Here is a 19504-nt window from a genome sequence, read left to right as displayed (position 1 = left end):
TATATATATAGTGCTATCCATGGTTCAGATATCTTGCTGACCTCTCTATTTTCCCCATACGATAGCCTAAGTAAATCATTCAACTGTAAAATCCAATATGTTGGTAAAATATATAGCCTATGCCTAATGTGTATGTGCCCGCTTGCTTGCGTGTCTGTACTTCGTAAAACTAGTGTGTAGGGCACTGTCAAAGTTGCTTGCACTGGGGCCCCTCATGACTACCCCAACCCCACTGAGAGAGACTAATTTTTAAGAAAAAGTTTTCTCTTGTTCCGGTCTCCGGCTTTCTGATGTCTTTATAGTCGTCTATGACACCACTATCTTTGGGTTGTGGACTGTTGCTCAGGATAAAAGAAGACATTTGAGCATGACATCTTGGGCTTTGGGGGGGGGGTATCACCATTTTGTGACATTTTATAGACCAAATGATTAATGGATTAGTCTAAAATAATCCACAGATGAATCAATAATGAAAATAATCGTTAGTTGCAGCCCCACTCACTCAGCAGTGGTAATGTGTCCCACATTGTCCCACACAAACGTACTCTCTGTCCCACATTTGGTTTCCTGGGCTCTGGTCACCCGAGCTGCATACTCATTTAAGAGTAAGATATCCTGAAATAAAATGACCTGAAGTTATGTAGAATATGAAGGATTTCATATGGTTGTATTTTAATCATGTTCATATCATGGCATTTATGTAGGCTATGGCAATAGTATCTTATAAAAACAGGCCTATCAATATGTATATTCTTGAGAATTCAGACATATATAAGAAGCCTATATGGTTATTTCTTAATTTGTGCATGAAATATTATTAGTATGAAATAAATGTTTTATTTGATAAGAGAGGTCTTGCAACAAAGGATCATGTTCTTTCTCTACCACCCTTATTTCTCTGAAGCAACCATCTCTCTGAATATCAGCCATAATCACTCTCGTCTCTCCTATATGTAAACCCACATTTGGACGTTTTTACTGTAAAGATTAGCAGGTACGCTGATCAGGCGATTTGCAGGAAACCTGGAATAGGTTGTATTCATATTATATGTACATATTGTACATATAATGTACATATTGAATGTAGATCAGCCAAATCTCGTCAGTCAATGACAACTGATTCAACATCAGTAGTTGCCATACATTTGACACAGGTTCGGGATCGGCCTTTTGGGCCCAGACTACTCCGAAGCGCTCTGAGGTGCCAACCATGCATTTCAGCCGACCAATGGTGAAACGTCATCATCCAGCGATTCACTCACAGACTATGCACATGTAGAGCTGACTCTGCTAGTCACAGGTCAGCTAAAAAAAAATTAGTAAATGAACACCATCAAAAACAGGAAGCCGGGGCCGACCCCAACAGAAGTGATCACCCCTCTGGAGGGGGTCTCCTCCTCAGTGTGTTCTATCACTGCCTGGACCACTTCCTGCTGCTCCAGGCCGCTGGCGTTCTGACCAGTAATGTGGCTTCTCTCCTGCTGGATCTGGTCCTGAGGTTTTCAGCCAAGCCATCAAAAACGCACATCTATATCTATCCCTATATATCTATATCAATCCTAACCCCTAAATGAAAATTTAAGCGGGGAAAACTGAATTTGGAAATAAATAAATAAAACTGATTTCATATGATTTCCTGGGGTCTCCGCGCCAAGGAAAGGTGGTCTACAGAAGTAGTCCCTCCGTACCATAACAGCAGTATCACCCATGGTGCCCAAACACAACACACAGCAGCAGAGGTTACAAGCATCATGTACTGTATTGTCCTGTTTAATAGTAACATCACAGCTCACATTCAGTCCCAACCATGCACTCCCTGTTAAACAATACACACCTACACATCTTCCTCATAATCAAGACAGACAAACAGCATTCAACAGCAGTCAGAGAGAGAGGAACATTAGTATTACATATCATATTACACAATGGACCAAATCCATGCTTCAAAGAGCCTGCAAATTAGGGAATTGTCCACATGGAATGGCAGGTACAGTACAGCTGAGTGAAGCCATGTCCATATTAGAGAGAGAAAGTGAATGGTAGGACTGTTGAGCTGACGTGGCGGCACAGCCCTTGTTGTCATGGCTGGGTTGGTGTTTCTTCGTTCCAAAGGAAAAAGTGGCGTGTGCGGCTCCCATTTCCCTTTGCTATTGTGAAAGCAGTTCAGGTTGAGTCCTGTCCCACACTGTGTTGTGCTGCAGCTCAAAGGTGAAGGAGTGAGACTGTTGTCCATTGCAGCTGTTGTGATAAGGCACCGGAACATTCACAATGTGTGTGTATGTGTGTTTGTTATGTCCTTGTTGTTTCAAACATGTCTTGAGTCTGTTCAGTACAATAAACACACAAGTATCATACAAAAGTACGCCCACCCCCCAAAAAGTCCCTCCTGTCCCACCCAACCCCCAATTCCATCAAGATTACAGGTCAAACCAACCAATGAGTTTGTACACTGTCAACTTACAGTACAGAATCAAGGCACTCGTTAACATTTCCATGAGCACTGCTGCTTTGACTTGCTCATTAGGAGAACTAAGGAATGGAAAGGTGCAAATAATAATGCAATATTTCCTTGAATAAAAAAACAACAAAAATAAACAGATGAAAGGTCCATCATGAGGCCACTGAAAACACAGCCCACGTCCAATTTGATTTCATCAACAGTAACCACAATATATTAATAATGATAGAAAAAGTGCTTGGCAACATTGTCCAGTTGTGTTCGCTGTCGTATAGGACGACAAGAGTTGAGACACATTTTCAGCTTCTTGATTAGTTCCCATGACAACAGCAACTGTAACAGCCTCCGTTTTGTCTCTCCCCTGTTGTGCTTTGTTGGCCCACCCTGGTTACTGCACATGTCACCACCGTTCTCTCATGTCCACTCACTTCTACAGGTTATGTTTCTCTACTGTGGTTCTCTATCCTCTCCTGGCTCACTACAAACCATCTACTTGTCTTGTCATCTAGGACAGCAACGTGTGCCATTTATCTTGTGGTTCCTTCTCTACTGGGAGATTGTTGCCCATCATCCAATTCATTTGCTCTCTTTTCTGCCCTGGTCAGACCTCATCGTCCATATAAGGTATGTCTGGGTCAGAAAAACGTCTCCGGCCATTTGTAGGCGAGGTTTGCGTCTGGGGTTGCTGGTGCTGAGGTGAAGATGCAACCATAGAGAGGGAGGAGGAGGAGGCGGCAGCGGAGGGGGGGCAGGAGGAAAAAGGTAACAGCAGTTGGCAGTCTGGGTCGTCAATGTACAGGGACTGGGTGCTGTCTTTACGGCGGCCGGGCTGCTCTCGTCTCCTGATCAGGTTTTTAAATGGCCGACTTGCAGGAGGGGTGAGGGCGCGCGCACGGCCCCAGGCTGGAGGATGGATGCGGACGCCCGGGGGGAGTTTAACCGTGCCTGGGATGACGGGCGTGCGGCGTTGCAGCTGATGCCTGGAGGAGGCACTGGAGGATACGGAGGAGGAAGAAGCACAGCTGGACACAGAAGAGGAGGAGCTAGCATGGCTGAGGTTTGGCAGAAAGTAACGCCCACCTGGGGCTTTAGGTCGCAGGGCCAGCTCTGGTGGTTTGGGCAGGCAGACTGGCTTGTATCTCCTCAGCAGGGGCCAACCTCGTCCTAGAAGAGAGGCAGAAAAGAGGAAGGCTCAGAGGAAGGCAAAAATCTATATTATTCCTCTCCCAGACACGTCTAAGGGTCAAAAACAGCCATCCTGAGAGGGTGAAGACAAATGGAAGATCATGCAACCATGTTAGCTAGCAAAAAATCACATTGAGTGAGGCACAAAGAAGCAAAACACTTGCTATGGTGACGTGTGCCAAATGAATGAACACTTTGGACGAGGTTTCAGCATGCTGCTGTGCCACACATGCATATTTACATGCATACGCAGGTGTGCAAATGACCGCACAATGTGCACTGCACACACACACACATGCACACGCACACATGCACGCGCATACACACACACAGTGGCTGTTGCTCCAACCTGCTTTGCTACAGAGCAGACGGCACCGACCCATCACCATCACTGGTCCAGACCTGCACCACAAAAGACAGCAAGGGCCCAACCCAACGGCCCGGTCAGAAAGCCACCAGTGAGTGAGAGAAACAGGTAGAAGGAAGGAGAGGGCCGACTGTACCTTAATACTGACCTTCAGGCTCTGAGCCGTGGGCAGAGGAGCGCTGTTGCTCGTCCAAGAGGCTCTCAGAGCTCAGCGAAGCTTCGGAGTCCAAGTTCTCCTGGTCCGAACCAGGCTGCTCCAGCTCCGGCAGCCGGCAAGCCAGGTCTTCTCTGGAGGGGAGCGGAGGGCAAAAACATCAGAGAAATGAGAGAGACAGCAAAGGAGACTGGCTAAGGAAGCTAGACATTGGAGAAAAGAGAGGTATTGTATTGAGACAATGGAGACTTACTTCTCCTGTTTGATGGACTTGATGCGTTCCACCAGGTTCTTCTCAGCCTCTGTGTCCGAGTCCAGAGGCTCGTTCTCAGGAACAACACTTAGATCAGAACTGGCCTTCTCATGCACCTGCAGAGACAGACAGACCATCACATACAGGTTCCTTGAACAACTCAGCGTTGGGGCGAAATGCTTTTTCTTTCTAGGACACCATGTGGTGTGATTGCTGTGCTTTGCTGGGCTGGTAACGTGTACACTACGTTTGAAAATGTCCATTAATTACAACTGAAATCAAACATGGTTTTTGACCCACATCTGAAACCATATGTGAACAAGAGGGAAAAGAGGGGAGACGAGGGTGGATGGTGCCTGTGGCAAGTCATGCAACTGCACATCATTCTCACAGGCCTTTTGTGAATAACTAAAAGAAAAGGCAGAGACACAGATGCAGCGACATGAAAGAAACTAATGAACACAATCATTGACATCCCAAGGGTTTAAACAGGCAAAGTGAGGACTTCATATCATTACAAAAAGATCATTTCAGAACTAAGACAAATGTTACATCACCACAATCCAAAAAGGTCCTGCCACTCTACAGCAGACACTCAGCAAATAACATGACTTTCACAACGTTCCTCTTTATGGCAACACGTTATGAAGATATTAGAATATCACACAATAATAAATTGTATGTATGTATGTATGTATGTATGTATGTATGTATGTATGTATATATTTTTATTTTTTTTGTAGACTGTTTGTGGTCTCTTGTGTTTGTGTTATATAATTGTTTTTAAAAACTAATACAAAATCTGATCAATAAATAAATAAAAATTAATCATTATTTCCCTCTAGCTGATGCTTTGAAAGCCATGCTATTCACAGGGGGCACTGCCTTCCAAAAAGTCAAGACAACAACACAAGTACTTGGACACCAAACCCAGAACCATCTTGTCCTCACACAGAGAGAACAAGAATAATAGAAAAGGGAACAGACTGATCCTTCACATCACAAGTAGGATCTAAACCAAACTAACAGAATCATGCAATGTTCTACCAGTTAGTAAGAAACAAAGGAAGGAGGGAGGAGAGAACAGCCAGAGGGTCATAGGTCACCCACGTCTAACATGCCATGCACAGACGTGTCAGCATGGCACACACACAACTACATATACTAGATCTACCAGGAGACCTTGAGGCTTGATGATACATACCACCACTCCTTTGTAAGGAGGTGAGAACCTGAGAGGTAAATGCCGAGGTTGCTAAAGAGAGACAAGGAACATTGGCCATGTTAGCCATGTAACCCAACGCACATTAATATCTGATAATGGGGTTGCCATATGATTTAATTGATCAACATCTTACTAATAGTAATTTGTTTATTTAAGTTTGGCATATGGCATAATAAAACCATTTATGCATATGGCGACATTGGGCCATATCTTACACCCAAGTGCAAGGGCAAATCTTTGCTAGTTTCTAGCACTCAAAATCTCCCTTTTTCCCTTTTAATTACCACTGGGTCAGTACATCAAAGGATGTGTTTCAGTGACCCAGTGCCAATTAAAATATTTTTTATTTATTTTGAGTGCTAGAAACAAGCAAAGATTTGCCCTTGCACTTGGGCGTAATTATGTTTAAATGGCTTTCCTTTTATCTTCACATGATCGTGGTAATGTTAGCCACAAATCTAAAACTTTTGGTTAGTGAACCATGCCAATCCAGAGCAGGACAAGCCTTCCGCTTCAGTCTTTCTCACCGTGTTTTGTCTCTTGAGTTTGAGCTGGTTGACAGCCAGAGCCTCAGCGTACTCCAGCTGCTCGATCTCCTCCATCTTCTCGTTATAGCGTCTGATCTGCTCATTGATCAGCATCTCGATACATCTACAGAGGGATAAGGAAAGAGCAGATGAATATCTTAGGTCACAGTATCAAGGAATGTGACTGTGTGCAGATTTACAGTTGTTCACTGTTTCTGCACATGTTTATGTGACATGAAATTATATAAACAAAACTAAAAACATGCTAAATATCTTAAACTAAAATAAAATTGTGTTGCTCTTGCAATCCCTGGTTAAGACCTGTAAGCACTACAGTCTAGCTAGTCATGGCAGTCTTACGTGGTTGTCTTGGCCACGTCCTTCATGCTGGTCAGTGGGTCGGCACTGTCTGGGCAGCGCAGGATACAAGGTGCAAACACTATTGCCAAGGAGTTAGGAGACATTCGGTTGCTAGTCTCCTCTTTGGAAACCCTGCAAGAGAATTATCAGACAATCATTTAGAATCTACTGTACTTATCACAGAAGAGGGTTGTCTCTGCTCTGAGGTTATCCTTTTAGAGTTTTAGTGATACTCAAGAGTACACTGATTAGTCATGTCATAACTTAATGCTTGAGGTAAGATGGCTAAGTTCATATTAATAAATGAATACTGACCAACATGACATGACATGTGTGAGAGAATCCCTACCTGACGAGGTGGAAGATGAGTCTCTCCAATGTGTTGAAGTTTGCTGTGGGAAGCTCCTCAAGCACATTGTAGATGGCCTGAAGCTGCTCCTGTTTGTCTGGCAGCTCTACAGAGAAAAATGTGTAAGTAATGTTCCCAAATTTTCATTTTTATTCTTAGCAAATATTCAGAAAAGTTCATGTCAAATTTAAGCATTACCTACCAGCACCTATTAGCAATTTATTTATTTTTTAATCAATGTCATCATGTCAACCATGAACAAAGAGAGAAAGAAAAAAAACCCTATCCAGAGTCAGATGCAGGGAAATGCCACTTTTCAAAAGTAAAGCCCAGAGATATTATTTCTGCTGCCCCCTAGTGGATAATGGCATCCTTACCCACAGTACGCAGGAAGTCATTGTAATGTATGAAGGTCATGAGTGGGTCTGGCAGCTCCCTCAACCACTGTTTCACCAGACCTGTCACCGTGTGGATGGGGTAGTCTTCCAGGCAAACCAGATGGGGGTCTAAAGAAGACAACAACACAAACATCAACAAAGGAACTCAGAGGGCTGAGAAACGTATACAAGGCAATGCTACACTGTCTGTTAGCTGTCAATGTTATTCAGATGGGGCTAACCAGTCTCCAGCCGCTGGTGCAGCTCTTTCATGCGGTTGGCAGAGCCAGACTTGCGGTAGATGCCCTCTGTGTAGAGGCCGGTCATCTCCACGTGCTCCAGCAGAATCTCTATCACCATGGGGACCGGGTTCTTCTCACTGATCAGGTGGCACACGCGCACCCCGAAGTGCAGACCGTTGGACTCCTCATCGCTCTGGGGATTGAGCCAGACAGCAGCAGTTAATGAGAGATCTATTCATTCCATCAGCATCTATCAGACCCACACAATCACACATACTGCAAGTGCAAAAAAGTTTAATTATAGCTTGACTTGACTTAGGTAGGCTATGCCATTAGCTAGCACACGTCATTAACCCAGGTGTTTCCCGAGCCTTTCCGATACACATACCTTTTTGGCACAGAAGGAGGAGCAGTCGGTGACAATTTTGCAGAGGCATTTCTTGTGGCATACCATTTTGCAATCTAGAAAACAAGACCAGATGTGTAACAAAAATGTGTGAATTAGTTTGAGGAACTGACATGGTTTATATGGCATGGTGCCTGGTTTCTTTATTTGGACACAAATGCAAAACAAGTAAATTTTGAGGCATGTTTGGGTGTGAACTCACAACTGCACATGTAGGCCTTCTCCATGCCCCAGATGTAGGAGCTACATTGGTCACATGACTGCATAATGTTGACCTGATAGTTGTTGAACACATGATCCAGAGGGCTCTCCATCTAGAAAGGCAATCAATTATATATTAAATCGCCATTTTGTTACCGGCATTCTGTTAGTGAAATAAAAGAAAAATATGGTCAAACCGAATTTCGATCCTGCATACTTACACTCTTGTCTTTTTTCCGCCTCTTCTTCCTAGCTTTAGCAGGCTGAAATACAGATAGGCACCAGTGTCAATACAATATTTTATTCCCATGTGGATTAACGAGAGTGATTGATCATGAACCTCAGTGTGGCTTCACCTTGGCAGGCTCGGTCTCCTCCTTCTTCATCTCCCCTCTGATGAAGCCGTCCAGCACTGACTGGAACAGGTTGACCACTAGCTGCACTTCTCCTTTGTGCTCCACCGCTGCCAGGTGGATCACTTTGGTCTGGTAGCCTTTCATCAGACCCTTGTAGCCAGTAGTGGGTTTCTGGTGAATTTTAAGGCAGAGGAAGACAAAATAAGAAGAATAAAAAATACAGAATAATAAAAAAGAAGAAGTGGAAATTGGATTGTGTGCATGTGTGTGCCTGCCTGTGATTAGACTCACTGGCAGAGAATACATGGCTTTGATTTGCTCTCTGAATTGCATGGTGGCTGTGACAAAGATGGCTTCTGTGGCTGACAGCTGCTTCCCCCTGGAGCGGAAATCATTCACCTGCAGAGACAAAGTCAAGGCAGATATTCATTAATGAACTTACTCAAACATTGCAACACGAGAAGTTTAGTTTAACAGGACAGACGCAATAATAATAGATGTGATTTGAATATTTGAATATGGGAATTAAGAAAAGTCAGATATCCTCCAACAAGCACAAGCCTAGCCCCAAAACAATTTCTTTTGAACGAGCTGACCATGAGAAAGGGGAAATGAGGGTGCATTTCCACAAGGCAACACAACCAATCATGTGATATTTTAGGTATTTTATTGGGCACAGCATTTTGTACTTTAGTGTCATTTTGTAAGCTAGACAAAATCCCCCCTTTAATGTACCTGGTTGCCCAGAAACTCATCCAGGTGCCGCAGCTCATTGGTATTGGTGATCTCTCGGTCCAGCGAGGCGTTCCACTGCTCCGACACCCGAGTGGCCCGGCTGATCTTGATGGTCGGGTTGCGACTCAAGCCTTTGCCAGCGCGCTCCCCGTGGGGCTGAGAACTGGAGCGAGGTGGGTGTCCGTGCATTGAGGCTGAAAAGGAGAGAGAGAAATGAGCATGATCACAAAATAACATTAAGTACTGGGGGAAAAGCCGGACAATTTATTTTACAACAAAGTTCTAAAGATGACATTTCAAGTGTTCCTGATTCATTCAATGTTTTTATCCATTACGCTTCACCCGCCTATCTCAAACCGAGCTCAAAGCACCACAGCAGAAGGTCCAGTATGCATCAGCACCATGAAAGAGAATCCTGAGTCAAGCTATCCGGTTGGCAGTGAGCACGAGCCACACGGGCCACTGTTTATCCAGAAAGCAAACAGCATGATTAGTTAAGCCTCTGGAATAATAATAATACACCTGTGTTTTCTTTCCACGTCTCCCTCCAGGAAATATGACGGAGGCGGCCTGCAGAAGCCCTGCAGATGGAGTGCAGCAGTTTGCTGAATAACATGAATAACAGTCCTCTGACTGCAGGGCAGATGGGACGTTAGCTTAAATACTGTGTGAGTCACAGTAACAAAGTCTTATTTGGAATGGTCTTCAATGGAAGGGACCAGTCATTCCCCTTCCCTAATTACTCACAACACTATCAAACATATTGTAACAGCAATTAATCAAGGAAAGCAAATGACACTGGCCAGCATTTTGGCACACAATGTCTCCTACTATGTATAGACATAGCTCACATTTATTTTACCTTACCAAACAAGTCAGAATAAGGCAGATCACAAGAAAATGACACTTGATTCTAGATTTTTTTTTAAACAAGTTGTTTACATCAGAAGTTAAATTATTTCACTGCATTGGCAGATCTCTTTCACTTATCGCTTGAAAATTTGGATTTTGGGACTCAATTTGACATTTGACTGAATGACTTGTTAACATGGAGATTCTTTGCAGCGTTGACAAGGACAGTTTATACAGAGCCATAGACAGTTTCCTCTTTGTGTTAGTTACCTTCCCCTCCCGCTGGCTTCTCGTTGAGGTGCTGAGCTAGTGTCAAATCTCCGTCGTCTGGAGTCTGGGCCTCTTTGTGTGTTCGCTTCTTCAAGATCTTGCTTAGGAAACCTGTTGACCTACAGGGCACACAAGACAAGAAACTCTTGAGAATATTCACACACCAACTCAAGCTAAAATATCCAAAATATCCAATAGTCACATTCATGGATCTGTTCATGGAGGTATTTAAAATTCCATTTGTCTCATCACTGTTTTCCTTTGTTGTATTTCCCCAACATTCGTGTTCCTGATCATGTCCATGCATGTAACAAACTGGTATTCCTTCTTGGCAAGAGTTAGACGAAAACAAATAGTGTAACTAAATAACTAAGAAAATGTCCAGTTCTGAGAATACCATGAAAACTGTACTATCTAGAGAGTCTGTCTTTACAGTGCCACATATTCACAGTTTGCTCCAATGGTATCACCATAGCAACAATATATATTATTAAAAACAAAGCAATCCACTTGATCCCTTCATCTGATAAATCTTTGGCCCAGTGAGTGAAACGTAGGCAAGCCAATCCATTCAGAGTCAATTCAGTTATCGGGAATTTCCGCAATCGTGTCTTTTTCCCCATAACAAACTGCCTGTGTATCTATATATGGTTAAGGGAGACCGCGTGTGTGCATACCACCACATGAGGGCGCCAGGGCCGGTTTCATTATACAAGACAAAGTGTGTCCCCCATAAGCCATCTGGCTCAGACAGACCTCCTAGTGGGTTAGATGCAACTGTGAATGATTTCATGTGAAGGGGCTTTTCCTCAGTATTATTCTTTCTGCACTGATCATCATAATCACAGTTCTTTACTGTACTTCATTAGAGCTCGTCTCCTCAGAGATATTGGCCAACATATTATTGCCGACATGTGACATTCGTTGCCGTTTCTCCCCCTGCTACAGTTCATTATCAGTGTGTCTAGTCCTGTGCAGTGCAGTACTTCTCTGGTGTGGATGGGACGGTGTGGGCTGAGTCCTGGTGACCGGAGCCATCTTGGTGTTTCCTTCTCAGGGAGCTTCCCTTTGAGCCATCAGGATGGCTATCTGAAAACATCTGCAGAACAGAAAACACAACCAATGAATGAATACTTATTTTACAAATACAATAAGCTTGCATGCAGAATAACTGGGATTTGAATGAGTCTAAATTGAAGTTTACATCTGAGCATATAAAACATGAAATGGTGCATTGAAGCAGATGAATAGTTATGATACCTCTCTGCCTGAAACGGCACCGGCTCCCTCAGAGGATGGAGACAAACTGTCTATTGAAGAGGAAGCTGTTCGACTCCTGCAGGCGGAGGGACAGAGATGGAGAGATGCGATACAAATATGAACAAGGTACAGGAAACTGGGGTCCGCATTGAAAACCAGAGGTAATGACATTATAAAGCTGAAGATCCCAGAGGTAATGACATTATAAAGCGAATGTATATTAATATAAATGATCTGTAACTGAGAACAAGACATGCTTAAAGAAGGGTAGAAACAAGAATATGCCAAGAATAGAAGACGTACTGTGCGTGTTTTTTCCTCTTGTCCTCCCTGTTGTGAGGCGGAGAAGGGTTGGTGTTCTCAGAGTGCTCTCCTTCACTTCTCCTCCCCTTCCATTTCTCTGGCTTCTGCTTCTTCTCCCCGGGGCGGCGCTGCAGGTTGGTCGCCCCGAGGCCCTCCCCGTGGCCGTTCCTCTCCGGCACGTCAGAGCCGGAGCGCTGCAGTGACAACGAAGACGGACGGACAGGGCCGGCGGAAGGAGGTGGAGGAGATGTTTTAGCCTCCTTCTTCCCTCGTTTGTCCATCACCACAAAGGTGTAGCTATCCAGCTCCTTGCTGTCCGCTCGCTCTTTTAGCCTGGCGGACTCCTGGTTTTTGCTTTCGTCCTTGCCGTTGGCTGAGGAGGAGGAGGAGGTGGAGGCAGCTCGTTCAGTCTCTCTCTGGTTGTGCTCCAGCCCTCTCTGTCTCCTCTGCTTCCTCTTCTCTTGGCTCCTGGACACCTGGCCCTTGTGAACAGGGGGAGGTCGCACTCTCTCTTGCTCAGCGTGGGAAGGAGCGGGGCTAGCGCTGGGGGCCTGGCTGTCCAAACTCTTACCTGGAGCCTGGGATGCAGCTGCCTCAAAGGTCACGCCAACCCCGGGCTTCTCTGACTGGGCAGGTTTCGAGTCCGACGGTCCCAGGGTCTGGTTCTCCAAATCCTCGTCCTCTTCTTCCTCGTCCAGCTGGGGTCCGGCCTCAGCCATGGTACCGTTGGCGGTAACGGTCTCTGAATCAGACCTGGGAGATGAAGGCTCGCCGCACTCTTCATCCGCACCCAGACCCTCATCCTCCTCCTCCAGCTCTTCCTCCTTCCCCTGTTCCTCTTCAGTCTGCGAGCTTGAGGCGCCCTCTCCGTCGTCGTCACCTCTCTCCTCCATATCCTGGACAGGGAGGTTGTCATCCAGTGTCTCCTCCGTGACCAACTCGATATCTGTATCCTCCCTCGTTTGAGGCTCCACATCAATGCCGTCTGGCTGCTGCTTAAGCCAGACTACCTCCTCCGCCTCGCTCGCTTTCCTCTCCTCCTCTTCCAGCCGGAGTCTTTCCTCCTCTTCCTCCCTCTTTTTCCTCGCTGCCTCTTCGTCGGCCTCTCTGGCGGCCTCGGCTTCCCTCACCAGACGGGCTGCCTCTTCCTCTGCTGCCCTCCTCCTCACTTCCTCCTCCTCTGCCCTCCGCTTTGCTTCCTCCTCTTCTGCTCTTTTACGAGCCTCTTCTTCCTCTTCCTCCTTCCTCCTGTTCTCCTCACGTATGGAGTGGCACCTGTAACCAAACCAAACCAAATGTAACGACAGGATACAATTACACTCATTACAATTACATTTTTATGGCAAGCTAAAGAATCTGTCCCTGTCTCTGAATTTCCCAAATATCAATGACACAAACAATAGACATCTTCTGAAATGTCATCACAACATTTCAAGACCATCAATGCTCCATTTGAGTTGTTGATGTCCCGGACTGGGCTTTAAATATTGTGCCAACTTACAAATCAGAGTCCCACACAGTCTGAGTGAGTGTCTTGGTGTTACCTCCTGCGTGCGGAGTGTCCTCTGACCAGGGCCTGTATCTTGGTAATGCCCTGTTTATGCTGGCGGTACTCGGCTCTCTGCCTGGACCCCCTCCACACAGCCTGGATCAGAGTGGCCGCTCGACGCCTCTGCTCCTCTTTGCAGTACCTGCGCCATGAACGCTACAAGGGAAAAGAGGGAAGACAATATGACATTATCAAGACTCTACAGTTTAATGATCTTGTAAACACTACAAACAAAACAGAGTGAGACATGTACAAAGTCACTATGTTGATGTAAGTGCCTAAAACAAAAAACAAAAAAAAGAAAACACTGGTTGTATCGATGGATACCTGGATCAAGCTGGCTGCCTTTTTCATGTCCAAGAACTCCTTCCTCTGCAGCTGAGCTCTGAACCACCGCTGAAGGAAGATGATCTTCTGCATCACATCCTTGTGGAGTGTGTCCTGCAGCTTCTGCCGCTCCAGCTCCTTCAGGTAGACCTGGGTAGAAGGTAAAAAGCACAGAAAAAAGTTGTATATTTGATTCAGAAAGCAGTAAAAAGCACATTTGACAAGGGACAATATGAGTTGCCAAACAATAATGATGCTATAACAGAACACATATCTCACATGCAGGGACATTCTAAATCTTATAATCTGCAAACCTCCGGTATGTTTTCAGAAAGGGTAATGGAAATTAATTGAGACAGTTGAGACACTTGGAATTCATTCTGAGCACACTGTCAACAGAATGGGGGTTCGTCTAAAACTATAAATCTAAAGCAACAACAAGAGCTTATTGGCTGACCTTAGTTTTGCCTATCTGATAGGTGGTGGGGTCCAGGCCCATCTTCTCAAACAGCACTGAGACGTCCTCCTTACAGGCTGCGGCCTTCTTTGGCAGCAGCACCCTGAACTGCTCTATGAACTCCTGCAGGGACAAGACAACAGAGGCTATAAAAAATCACGCAATAGGTAAAGAATAGATTTGACTCATGGTAATAAGGTGCAGGGCCACAGTACCTGGAAAGTGTACTTGGCTCCGTAGCCCGACCTTCTGATGCGCACAGTTTCCAGCATTCCTGTGTAGCGCAGCTGCTGAAGCACCAAGGCCTCATCCAGACACATCTCCTTCTGCTCATGGACAATGGCACAGGAAGCATATAACTGTTATTTTCTGTCTAACCAATCAGATCTATTTACCAATCAATCAATGATCAACATCAGTGTTGCCAATCATCATCAATCATTAGGGCTGGATATCGTGAATTTTTCCATACTTCAAAATGAATAGATAAAATGACTCTTTGTTGAATGAAAACTTGGTTCATTGGCTGCACATGGCATGTACTATCCTAAATAAAATCAGAGCATTCTCAGTTAATTTAATAAATAAATAAATGAAGAAATAAAATAAAAGCTGGAAGAAAACTTCTCATTACAAGGATTAAGAAAAATAGCTTTCTGATGCCTTTTGATATCCTCTATGATGGCCCAAATGTGTTACTGATACCAGAACGGTGTTAATCAACCAATTAACAATTAATCACACTGAAAGACTCTGACCTTCTCAGCATTGGAGCGAATACAGCGAATGAAGAAAGGCTCTGCTCGGCCCAGAGTCTCCAGGAGTTTGGTCAGAGAGGTCTGCAGAAAACAAGGAGGATGATTCAATTTAGGCTTGAAGCTGAAGGGTTAGTCTAGTGTAAAAGGTCAAGTTTATGTGTATACTGTGCATACTGTTGTTGGGCATCATTTGTGATGTTACCTGGAACTGGGCGCTGATGCTGGGGGGCTTTTTCTTCTTGTGCAGATGGAGCAGAGACTTGGTGGTGCGATCTTGCAGCGTCAGGCCCACAATGAACTTCAGAGACTGAGAGTCGAGCAAATTCTGCAGGGTAGCAGTAAATTAGCTTTTCATCACCACTTTACATGGCACTCAATGTGCACTAAATCATCAACGTACTAAAGAAATTAATCTAACATTTAAAGGAGAACATCGAAAAACAATGCTGATTTATTTTGCACATGATCTCACACATATCCAAAAACTGTAAACTGTTTTGCAGGCATTCATTTAGTTAGATTTTTTTAAACATCATTTTTGTGGCATTTTTTGCCTTTTTTTTTAATTGGATAGGACAGTGGGCAGACAGGGCGGGTGGGGAGAGAGAGAGGAGACGACATGCAGCAAAGGACCACGGGGGTCGGCCGCGCGAAGGACTATGCCTTTGTGGTACGCGCTCTACCAGGTCAGCCACCGGGGCGCCCCATTTAGTTTGACAATTATTGAAAGTTGATTTGAGTTATGTGATGTAATTTGTTTATGAATGACTTCACTGGTCCAGATCATGTGCAAAATAAATCAGCATTGTTTTTGCGGTGAAGTTCTCCTTTAACAGGAATGGGGATACTAATTAATCATAGTATCAGGTGGGTTGCTAAAAAAAGGAGTGCAGGTATATGACTGAAACTATAAGCTCAGTGTCTATCCTCTGTCTCTGAACAGAGTGCTTGTGTCTTTAGAGGTATATGACTGAAACTATTAGCTCAGTGTCTATCCTCTGTCTCTGACCAGGGTGCTTGTGTCTTTAGAGGTATATGACTGAAACTATAAGCTCAGTGTCTATCTGTCTCTGAACAGAGTGCTTGTGTCTTTAGAGGTATATGACTGAAACTATAAGCTCAGTGTCTATCCTCTGTCTCTGAACAGGGTGCTTGTGTCTTTAGAGGTATATGACTGAAACTATAAGCTCAGTGTCTATCCTCTGTCTCTGAACAGGGTGCTTGTGTCTTTACAGGTATATGACTGAAACTATAAGCTCAGTGTCTATCCTCTGTCTCTGAACAGAGTGCTTGTGTCTTTAGAGGTATATGACTGAAACTATAAGCTCAGTGTCTATCCTCTGTCTCTGAACAGAGTGCTTGTGTCTTTAGAGGTATATGACTGAAACTATAAGCTCAGTGTCTATCCTCTGTCTCTGAACAGGGTACTTGTGTCTTTAAAGGTATATGACTGAAACTATAAGCTCAGTGTCTATCCTCTGTCTCTGAACAGGGTGCTTGTGTCTTTTGGCAGGTTTACCTTGGGGATGATCTGCTTGTGTCTGGTGTTTTTGTTCTTCCTGTGGAGAAGGGAGGAAAGAAGAGGAAGGCTGAGTTAGAGTTAGAGGGTGGAGAGGTGAATATCTGAGCCAGGCGGATGGAAGGGGGGAGTGGATGGAGCGCGTGGAGCCAGGTTAGTATGGTTGGTGAGTCTTCTTCATGCGCTGCCAGACAGCCAGTGAGGAGATCCAAGGTTGCACCTGGATGATGGGATGAATGATGCGTTAGAGGCAAGGCTTGAATGAGGGTGAATGAGAGGAGGTGCTGAAGGAGATGGGATGGAGAAGACAGAGAGTCCGCACACGAAGAAAGAAATAACTCCTGTCCCATGCTCTTTTGCTTTCACCACTACACAAAGGGCCCTACATTCAAGTTGGGTTTATGTTCCCACTGTCGCCATGTGTCAGACTGCAGAACTTGCTGTGATCTGTAACATGCTGTGTGGCCACTGGGGGCACATTCTTACAGATGCTCTGAAAGACCTTACATGCCAGGCCATTCCTCGGAGTACTGCCTTGCTCATGCAGCAGTTAACAAATGCATTCCAGGCATTGCATATTCAGCCTTCAAGACCAGATATAACAAAAGTAAAATGCTAGCAACAATGCGCCTGATAATTCAGATCTCACTGGCTGGATCGAATCATTGTCTATGGTTTAGGCTGCACTTCTTGGTCTGTAACTACTTTTGGGCAGATTAGATGCTAATGGACAGAATTACTTCATTTTAGGTTAGATTAGGTTTTTATTAGATTAGATTAGAAACTAGATTATCCTAGTGGGGAAATTGGGTCAGAGTATTTCACTAACAGTAATAGTTATATCTATCTATCTATCTATCTATCTATCTATCTATCTATCTATCTATTTATCTATCTATCCATAGCTGGGCTGGTCTTCTAGATTGAGCTGAGCTGGTCAAACTGAGTGTAGGTCGGTCTAAGTTGTTGCAGGAAAACCAAGCTCGGCTAAATCTTGCCAGGTCTGGAGGAGTAGACAGGGGCATGTTTTGGCTGGGCCAGGCTCAACTAGACTGGACTGATCTGGACAGGTCCGTCTGCTGACTCACTGGAGGACGTGGCGAGGGAAGCGGAGGCGACCCCAGGACTGCAGGAGCTTGCGGGGGTCCTCACCATCCAGCTGCAAGTCCTTAATGGAGGTGATGATCTGTGCATGCATGTCCCTGATCACACACACACACACACCCAGTGTGGAGAGGGGGAGTATGATCACACACACACATCCAGTGTGGAGAGGGGGAGTATGATCACACACACACACACACCCAGTGTGGAGAGGGGGAGTATGATCACACACACACCCAGTGTGGAGAGCAGGAGATGGAGAGCAGGAGAGGGATTGGAAAACGACAAAAGGAAGAAGGAGAAAAAAAAGTAGGGCAGGGTGCAAAAAAAACCAACAACAAAAAACCCACTGTTAGGACCTGGAGCGCACACACACGCACGCACGCACACGCACGCACACTACAGAATGGTTGGGAGTCTGACATCTAGAGGAACTTCAACTGTCACACTCGCAACACTGCTCATTCGTGAAGAATACCCGGCATAATTTATTCTCCCACAATTCATGTTTAAATCCATAGAAGCCACAAGAGACGCTAGACCACCCAACCATGCTGCCTTATCCAGTCTGAGAATAGACAAGGAGACACACAGACAGAGACATCGGTGCACGGCGGTGCTGTATTCACACACCAGTATCCGACTATCCGTGCCACTGTTGTGGTGAGCATGCAGAGCTGAGCTGAAGCTCGTGTGTGGACAACATCTGTCTCCATGCTGGGGCTGTTACTGGTGAGGTTGCTGGGTTTACGGCCCTTTAACAGGCCCCTTTGACGGGGGGCCTGGTGTTACGTTGGAGACCGGGACTGGTGAGGTTAATAATATGGAGCCTTTTCCACGTCTCCAGAGCTCGTCCATGCAGTACCGTTTTATACTTACCCATGACTGACCGTGAACACAGAGGAGGCCAGGCAGGGAAGGACTAAACTCAAACCTACACTCTCTACACCTCAATTATTTCAGATCTGAAAGGCAATGGGTGATTTAATCGAGGTAACAATGGAGTGGGTTCACCCGAGTTCATTTAAACCCTAAAGGAGACATTTTTCTGTGTTCATTAAACCAGCATAGTAATTTCAGATCTGAAAACAGGAGATGATGGGAGGCCATGGTTCGAGCAGGCCCAACTTTCAAAACATCTTCACCGTTTGATTCCACTCTGAGAACGCTCACACGATTCTCTTTTGTCTATTTAGCTAGTGGCCTTTGTATGTGTTACTCGTGTAGTCGTGTGCGTTTCCAGCCCTCCGTGGTTGATGTCAGTAATCCAGGCGGGGCTAATCAGAGTAAGCCAGTACAAACACCTTCATGTGTTCTATAGCAAGAATAATAAACCTGAGGTAAGGAGAGAGATCATCGCAGCTACAGAAAAAAGACTGGGATTACATTGAGGGGAAAGAGTGAATGCAAGTCTATGTATGGGCTGCTTTGTCGTACTGCCTTATATCGGTGCATTGAATCACTTATTTTATGAAAAACCCTCGACACTTTCAAATGTCAATGTTCAACTCTCAATTCCTGTTCCGTTAAATCCCTCCGAAAAATCATCCACCAAATTTGACATGGGAGCAAACTCAGAATGGGGAACAAACCGGTGTCCGTTACTCAAAATAAACCATATTTCCCTTCCTGCTTGGCCTCGTGCCTCCATTCCTTTCTCCTGTCATCCAGTTCACTTACTTCTTACTCTCATAGCTAGCAAAGATGTCTTCAAAGGCCTCTAGAGGGCGCTCCTCTGAGTGATCAAAGTAGAAATCGAGCATAGAGGCTCGTCTGTGGGGGGGGGAGAGGAGAGGGAGAGGAGAGAACCGCACACACTGGGGTCACCGAAAGGTGGAGAAGGACAAAGCATGTGGGTGACCGAGATGAGGTGAAGGAGGATTCATCTGTCAGGAGGCTGTGTTTCGTTA

The 19504-nt window shown here is 45.1% G+C and overlaps 1 protein-coding gene across 7 annotated transcripts in view; it reads right to left on the bottom strand.

Moving 5' to 3' along the window:
• Nucleotides 1–1759: 1759 nt before the first annotated feature.
• The window catches only part of LOC310787030 (myosin IXB), a 74321-nt gene continuing 56576 nt past the window's right edge, over nucleotides 1760–19504 (bottom strand). Inside the window, exons 17-43 of one of the 7 annotated variants that reach the window (XM_083648357.1) lie at nucleotides 17579–17692; nucleotides 16491–16530; nucleotides 15174–15296; nucleotides 14972–15052; nucleotides 14429–14539; nucleotides 14214–14336; nucleotides 13757–13906; nucleotides 13425–13585; nucleotides 11881–13155; nucleotides 11578–11653; nucleotides 11304–11416; nucleotides 10318–10436; nucleotides 9196–9389; nucleotides 8752–8859; nucleotides 8461–8631; nucleotides 8326–8367; nucleotides 8106–8217; nucleotides 7886–7959; nucleotides 7498–7690; nucleotides 7256–7384; nucleotides 6879–6984; nucleotides 6530–6661; nucleotides 6170–6293; nucleotides 5622–5672; nucleotides 4418–4533; nucleotides 4159–4298; nucleotides 1760–3622 (exon numbers count right to left, since the gene is read on the bottom strand). In XM_083648357.1, coding sequence (XP_083504483.1) covers nucleotides 3060–3622; nucleotides 4159–4298; nucleotides 4418–4533; nucleotides 5622–5672; nucleotides 6170–6293; nucleotides 6530–6661; nucleotides 6879–6984; nucleotides 7256–7384; nucleotides 7498–7690; nucleotides 7886–7959; nucleotides 8106–8217; nucleotides 8326–8367; nucleotides 8461–8631; nucleotides 8752–8859; nucleotides 9196–9389; nucleotides 10318–10436; nucleotides 11304–11416; nucleotides 11578–11653; nucleotides 11881–13155; nucleotides 13425–13585; nucleotides 13757–13906; nucleotides 14214–14336; nucleotides 14429–14539; nucleotides 14972–15052; nucleotides 15174–15296; nucleotides 16491–16530; nucleotides 17579–17692 — 4741 coding nt within the window. In that variant the 3' untranslated portion in view covers nucleotides 1760–3059. Of the gene's footprint in view, nucleotides 3623–3992; nucleotides 4046–4146; nucleotides 4299–4417; nucleotides 4534–5621; nucleotides 5673–6169; nucleotides 6294–6529; nucleotides 6662–6878; nucleotides 6985–7255; nucleotides 7385–7497; nucleotides 7691–7885; nucleotides 7960–8105; nucleotides 8218–8325; nucleotides 8368–8460; nucleotides 8860–9195; nucleotides 9390–10317; nucleotides 10437–11303; nucleotides 11417–11577; nucleotides 11654–11880; nucleotides 13156–13424; nucleotides 13586–13756; nucleotides 13907–14213; nucleotides 14337–14428; nucleotides 14540–14971; nucleotides 15053–15173; nucleotides 15297–16490; nucleotides 16531–17578; nucleotides 17693–19504 lie in introns of all 7 variants that reach the window. The other 6 variants (XR_014553241.1, XM_083648359.1, XM_083648355.1 and 3 more) reach the window with 6 other exon arrangements.

This window comes from Poromitra crassiceps, assembly GCF_964638095.1.
Source record: "Poromitra crassiceps genome assembly, chromosome: 12".
Classification (NCBI taxonomy): domain Eukaryota; kingdom Metazoa; phylum Chordata; class Actinopteri; order Beryciformes; family Melamphaidae; genus Poromitra; species Poromitra crassiceps.
The sequence above is the reverse complement of the archived record's forward strand: the minus strand, read 5'-3'. Positions and strand labels throughout refer to the sequence as shown.